Below are 7032 nucleotides of genomic sequence, written 5' to 3'. Positions count from 1 at the left end.
ATCATACAGAATAAACTAAATTATTAAAAAACTAAAGGGAAGCTTTAAACAACCTTTCCTCTGCATCAGAACAATGAAGATACTTTCTACCAAATCATCACAAACACACAATAATACACTTGAAAGAAAAAAAAATTGAGAAAGTTCACATACTCAAACTTCCAAAAATGTGAAGCCTCTTCCAATTTAGCTAACAGACCAGATGTGTCACAGCAAATGTTTACAACTATGTGTGACAACCATCGCGGCATCAGGGTCGCTTTTTTAGCTTCCCTAAATCATAGTCAGAGACGGCGCATCTCCTTGGTTTTGCGGTGTGTATGAGCTACAGAAACGTGACGTCACTGACAGGCTCTTCAAAAAGCGACCCTTATGGACGCTTATGACGAACGACGACACAAACCAAGGTTTTAATTATAACGCTAATCAATGAAAATATAGTTTATCAGTGTGACTAATTCTATAATCATACAAAATGATCAATGTTGGTGATTATTTTAAAACTAAAAAGAATAAATAATAATAATAAATAAAATATAAAAGGATAAACTCATTTAAAAACCAGCCAAATCAGTGGGATAGGCCACTGCTTAACACGTGATCGGTTCAATAAATCACATTATTTTTTCTAAAATAACGGACTGTTTGATGTCATCACCGGAAGTGTGTTTGTTGTGGTTCCTGTTAGTAGAATAAAAAAGTGGACGACTAAACGTTACTCCTGTCCGTGCATTGTTTATAAACATATCATTGGCGTCGAAGTTGGAGATACCGATCTCACCTCTACCGCAGTTCCTCGCCAGGCTCCGATACCATGGTTTGACTCTCTTAAAACGTTTATAGCGGCCATCGGCTTAACAGGTATACAACTCCGTCGGTGAGCTCCATTTTCCCAGACCCCTTCGCGTCCCAGACTCTCGGACCTGATTTATAACAATATAAACAGAATAAACGGAAACATTGGCCACAACGGACAGCTGGACTGTTAACATGAAGCCTGCTACGTTTCTCCTGTGACTAATTACCACCATGCTGATGGAGACTGGGACTTTCCAGATGTCCGGCCAGTGACTCTTGAGCTGCCTGCAACATTTATTTTCAATAATGATGGACAAACTGGTCACTATTTTGAATTTGGACTGCCTTATCAAGTGACATTTTTAGTTTATATGGCTGGAAAAATAATTTCCCGAAGGAGACCTCCAGAGGGATCAATAGTTTTATCTATTTATCTATCTATAATTAAAATGTGTTTCCATTTGTATCTGAACAAGGAGCATAAAAACCTTATAAATCATCATTAGTTGTGTATATTTCTATATGACCTTAATAAGTTTAGACTATTTTCTGCTGATTCTTTCAATGGTAGATGCAGGGAAATGTACTGGAAAAGTGACACACCTAGAATATTTTTCACCAGCCGCCACTGCAAGCAGTGTGCGCTAAAAACTAGACTTGTTTAAATTTTTTACGGAATAATTACAATTTGTACAACGAATACGAATACAACTTCAATACTAATATTCCGCTCCTTTAACCTCTTGTCTGGCAAGAACGGGGGAGAACTTTATAAAGTAATAACTATAAAACATCGTCATGATTAGAGACTTACTGCATTTTGGAGAGGAAGACTTCAACATTTGAAACATGTGAGTGAGTCAGGACAGTTGGCTTTTTACATTAGTTGACCGATAGTGAGACCATCTTGTTGCAGAAAAAACGATCTAGAGCTCTTGGTGATTCATTTTTATTTCCACGATCCACTTCTCATTTGTTTTATAATGTTAAGTTTTTGATTACTCAGTTTTTTGGTGAGTGTTTGATTTTTATTTTTCCTCCTCAGTGAATTGTGCGCCTTACTGCCCTGTCAGGAACTTACCCCTTTGTTTTCTTCGGACAGCTTCTAAGGAGAAAGGACTCTGGACTTTTAATTATTTTGAAGAAAGACTCTTTGGACTTTAGCGCCATCTTGTGGTCGTTGTTGTGTTTTCTTGTGTCTTTATTAAATTGTTATCTTGTAAACCTTTCTCCTGTCTGCATTTATATTGTCTTCCGCTTTTAGGTCATCTTGTTAAGAGATTCTTGACAGTTATGGCGAGATGTATTCTAAACATTTGTGAAATGTTCATGCAATTCAATTTCTACACTTTTCAACCGAAGCTCGGTCTGTAAATGTAATGTAAACATTAAACTTGTCAGCTGTGCAAAAAAGTTTTTGGACCCCTGCATTATGAAAGTACTTCATTGACATAGAAGCTACATGGTTTTTTACATCTGTGGATGCTTTTAAAGTCGCTTGTGGATGTAGATGAATTTCTGGCACGATGGGCAACGATGCTCCACATCTTTGCAAGAGTTCACACAGAAAGGTATGCAGCAGCAGAGAAAAAACCTGGAACGAGCAGGAAGAATTAAGTAAACATCAAGTGTCTTTTGTGTAACTTAATACCCAAAAAATGCAAGTCCTCCACAAATCATCCAGGTCATCAACCCTGATTTTCGTTCAATGCTGGTCATCACTATCTGGCTGCAGTGAGGACAGTAGGTTTGGCCAGAGACCTCACCAAGTGCAGGCGATGTAATCATCACTAGAAAAGAAGCATGAATAAGTTCATCAGGTTAACTAAGAATAATGGCAACAGAATTGTTATTAGGAATACAAAATGTAAAATGACGAGTAAATACGTTTTTAAAACAACAATTAATGATCACTTAAAAAGCGAACATACATTTAGTAAATAATAATTTCCCTGCTTGTGATGAATAAAGTAAATCGATCAATCGGTTTTCTGCACATGAAAATGAATTGACACCATTAACCCAGCAGTGGGTGCTCACCTCCCTTTAATCTCAGTTTATTCCGTTTATGAAGCTGTAAAAAGGTCATTTTAATGTTTCTTTTACTTTTTTGTTTTGTTATATTTTTTTCAACTTTCAGTTCTCGTAAGAGGTACTTGGAACTGGAACTAGACATTTAAACAAACAGATGTGTTCCCCAGGGTTCCTCGTGTGTGTATAAAGAGTTGAATTTCAAGTGGCTTACCTTGTATAACAGAAGCACCTGAAAGTGAAATGGAAAAAGTTGTGAAAACATTTTCAATTTTGTGAAGGGAGACAAAGGCAGGAAGGAGATGTCAAAATGTACAAGAATATCTGCAGACCTCCTTGGTATGCCACAATTGGAGGCATTGCATGTCCAGGAAAGAATCCTGTAGGTGGGGGGTAAGCACTCATAGGTGGGCCGGGATATGTCGGAGCTGATGCTTGTGGTGCATATCTTTTTTCCATCTTCAGAGGAGGCAATGAGAAGCCACAGAGTCAGAATGTTTGTCACTAGTGTGACATTAATGGCCCTAGCAGTGAGTGTGCAGCGGTTAAATTACACAAAAAATGATGAAAGTCAACGTTTATACCAGAATTTATGAAACACTGTCACTTTTTCACACTGTCACTGTCACTTCCACTCTACTACTTCCTACTACAATACGCCATCAACCAATGCAGTTAATCTTTAAATTGTGCCTTGTGCTTTTACTTCAAGAATTAGTGAATCATCCAAGAATGTACATGCTTGAAAAATCCTACAATTGTGATCATAAGGGATGAACCTTTTTAGCAGGTAAAACTTTAAACATCTCTTGCTTAAAAAGAAAAGGATGGAAGAAAGTCACATTTTCTATTTGTTTTGTACATTAACCAATTTAAATATGTAATTCATATCCACATTGCACAGTTGTCAAACCTGCATCTGTGTGTGAACAACAGAAAACAACACATACCTTTCCTGTCTGTGACAGTGAGGAGCAGAGCCACAACACTGGACTAAAGAAATGAAGCAGCCTCACTGACTCCTCATAAAGTGCACCCTCCCTTTCTCACTTCCTCAATGTCATACACCACAGGGCGTGTCTGTGAGCCAGTGGGTAGATTGTGAAGAAATGGAAATGAAAGGCAGTGGTGGATGAACAAAGTTTCCTTTTTTGGACAATCATATGACAACGATGAACAGCACCTGTCTATCACTAGGTTGTTTTTTTAAGGATTTTCTAGTTGGCTCTGTGGTCAATTGAAAGCGAACTGAGCTTATGTTAGACTGTGAAAATAAAGAAGGGAAGTCCATAGACATGACATGAGATTTTAATTCATTTTTACCAATAGTTCTCTTTCTAATACTTGGAAACAGGAAGTTTGTTCCTAACTTACTGTTTCCCAGCCACTGCTCTTTAACTGAAATGTCACACCAGTCTTATTTACAGAAAGTATATAATTCTCGTTTTCTGCGTAGAAACCATCAACCTCAACCTGAAGACAGTCCGACTTAATTAGCCAGTTTAATTTAAGTAATTTTGTTAAGTTCAACTTTAAGAGGCGTGATGTAAAAAAATAATGGCTACCTGTATTAATGGCACCAGTTTGAACCTGTTAATCTGTATAAAAGGCAAATGTCCACACACCTTAACCATCAGACTGCAAACTCTCTGTTAACTACACCGTTGCCAAGACCAAAGAGCTGTCTTAAGAAACCAAGGACAAGGCTTGTACAGCTGCACAAGACTGGGATGAGCCAATCTACAGCAGACAAGCAGCTTGGAATTAAAAAATGAAATGCAGGTAAATACAGGGTCACTCAGAAGCTCCCTCAATCTGGGGCTTCATGCAGGATTGAATATATAAAAATAGTCACTAAACCTGAAGAGAGCTGGGACCACAGTAACAAAGGTAACATTTAGAAAAGAAAAAGAAAAAAACTTCACTCGCAAATCTTTGTTCCTTAATGTTGACTTAAAAAGTAATACAAGGTGTAACAGTTCCACTTCATGGTTGAAAAACAGACTAAACTTCCAAAAATATCTGAAATTAATTTAACAATGTTAAAAAAACTTCAGGGTCAAGGTTTGTCAATGTGCCTCATAAATCCCGGAAATCTCCGACTCCATGGGACTTGTATAAACAAAGCAGGCCATGATTAGAGATGGCTGGAGGAGAAGCTGAACCTATTAACATCAACTCTCCGTAAATAAGGTAAACAACGTAAATAGATTCTTATTTTATTTTTATTCACTACATTAATTTTCTTCTACAATGTATTCCTTAACATCACATAAAATCCCAGTGATGTTTTTACAATACTGACAATAGATAGTTTCAGATCCTGATACAATGATGAAATCTGACTCATACATTTTATATAAAATGTATCAAATAATTGATGTCTGTTATTATATATGGTCTTTGTCCATAATTAAGTAAAAATAACAATAAACAAGTTCATTTTGCGCAAACATTTTAAAACGTGTGAGCTGAACACTGCATACAGGTAGCAGCCCTCATGTCCATAAAGGATGGTGGGGACCAGCTGCACTTCTGTTTTATCTCGGTAGAAAAGGCCCTGACAGTGTGTGAAAAAGCAAGCTATTGACCATTGCAAGTGAAAGCGTTAGCATGGATGAATGGATGGGACTTGGGGGAAAGTAATTATTCATTGCTTTGATTTCAACTAGAGATTAAATTTCAACTGTTGAAATTGTATGTCGTTGTGCTAATGACACCTTCTAATAATGTTTCACCTTTAACAGGTCACATGACCACTAGATGTCATGATCTGGGTCAAGGTGAACGACCTCCACCACTACGTATGTATTTCTGAAAGCCACGGAGGTGGTTCACCTTGAACCAAAGACAACACAAGCGATACCTTTGTTTTCGGGCCTCCGGGTCACCTTGACCTTGAGATAACACAAGGGTTAATATTAGTTAACATCAAAATAAAGAGTATTTCTTATACCTCAAGTACTGGGTTCCGAATCCTCAAAAAATGAAATGCACTAAGCAAAACAAATGCTTAGTCCATTTATACATTTTAGTTTCCCTTAAATACCTGAAATTGTAAATTGGGCCTTTATTGTGCCATTATAGTCCCTGATCTTTGATGTCATCACCACGAATATTCAACATACAACAAGAACAAGAATAAAGCGCACATAGATCCATCAGGATATAAGGTTAAAAATAGAAATAGGTCATCTTCTCAACCCCCACACTCCCTCCACCTGCCATTAAATGCACAAGTTATACAGCTTGATAGTGTACGGAATGGAGAATTCCCTGAGTTTATTAGTGTTTCATCTGGGGAGGAGCAGCCTTCCACTCACTCTGCTTCTTTGCTCACTGATGAAAGTGTGCAGTGGATGACTGACATTATCAATGTAGCAAGTAGTTTGTTTAAAGATCTATTCTCTGCAACTGTCACCAGTGAGTCCCGTTTTCTGACAACCACAGAGCCAGTTCGCCAGATCAACCTTTCCAACCTGTAAAAGATCCTCTTGGTTACTTTCCCACCCTAGCAAGACAGCATATAACAGAACATTTACAGTGAAGAAAATTTGGGCACCCCTGTACATTTTTCATGATTTTCCTTTATAAATCAGTGGTTGTTTGGATAAAAAAAAATCCAGTTAAATATATCTTATAGATGAACACAGTGATATTTGAGAAGTGAAATAAAGTTTATATGATTTACAGAAAGTGTGCAAGAATTATTTAAACAAAATTAGGCATGTGCATAAATTTAGGCACCCTTATACAGTATACTGTTGATTTTAATACCTTTAGCACCAATTATTGGAACTCAAAATTGGTTTGGTAACCTCAGTGACCCTTGACCTCCATACACAGGTGAGTCCAATCATGAGAAAGGGTATTTAAGGAGGCCAATTGTAAGTGTTTCTTACAATTCTCAAATGACCTGAAAACAATGATTGTTCAACAACATGGTTTAGGGGAAGGATGTAGAAAGCTATCTCAGAGATTTAAGCTCTCAGTTTCAACTGTGAGGAACATTGTGAGGAAATAGAAGACCACAGGCACAGTTCTAGTTAAGGCCCGGAGTGGCAGACCAAGGAAAATCTCAAATAAACAGAGGTGCAGGATGGTGAGAACAGTCACAGTCAACCCACTGACCAGCTCCAAAGACCTGCAACATCAACTTGCTGCAGATGGTGTTACTCTGCATTGTTCAACTATTCAGCGCAC

At 37.6% G+C, this 7032-nt stretch overlaps 1 protein-coding gene across 2 annotated transcripts; it reads right to left on the bottom strand.

Moving 5' to 3' along the window:
* Nucleotides 1-1731: 1731 nt before the first annotated feature.
* LOC148065583 (lipopolysaccharide-induced tumor necrosis factor-alpha factor homolog) lies at nucleotides 1732-5807 on the bottom strand. 2 transcript variants are annotated; one of them, XM_087808691.1, is made up of 5 exons: nucleotides 5786-5807; nucleotides 5696-5726; nucleotides 3044-3061; nucleotides 2450-2588; nucleotides 1732-2392 (listed from the first exon to the last, which is right to left on the bottom strand). In XM_087808691.1, exons 4-5 carry the CDS (start codon nucleotides 2584-2586, stop codon nucleotides 2287-2289), a joined length of 243 nt encoding a protein of 80 aa, XP_087664817.1. In that variant the 5' UTR covers nucleotides 2587-2588; nucleotides 3044-3061; nucleotides 5696-5726; nucleotides 5786-5807; the 3' UTR covers nucleotides 1732-2286. The 2 variants fall into 2 exon arrangements, with proteins under 2 accessions (XP_087664817.1, XP_087664816.1); XM_087808690.1 differs by lacking the exons at nucleotides 5696-5726; nucleotides 5786-5807 and adding exons at nucleotides 3162-3288; nucleotides 3780-3854.
* Between the last annotated feature and the right edge of the window lie 1225 nt (nucleotides 5808-7032).

This window comes from Callionymus lyra, chromosome 15, assembly GCF_982586985.1.
Source record: "Callionymus lyra chromosome 15, fCalLyr1.hap1.1, whole genome shotgun sequence".
In the NCBI taxonomy this organism is placed as follows: Eukaryota; Metazoa; Chordata; class Actinopteri; order Syngnathiformes; family Callionymidae; genus Callionymus; species Callionymus lyra.
This window is presented reverse-complemented; position numbering and strand designations above follow the sequence as displayed.

Excerpts from the sequence above, each read along its gene's own strand:
- LOC148065583 (XM_087808690.1), bottom strand. The coding sequence starts at position 3,288 with ATGGAAAAAAGATATGCACCACAAGCATCAGCTCCGACATATCCCGGC. Across the intron at positions 2,393-2,449 it reads GGAGGACTTGCATTTTTTGG|GTTTTTTCTCTGCTGCTGCA; the intron begins GTATTAAGTTAC and ends TGCTCGTTCCAG.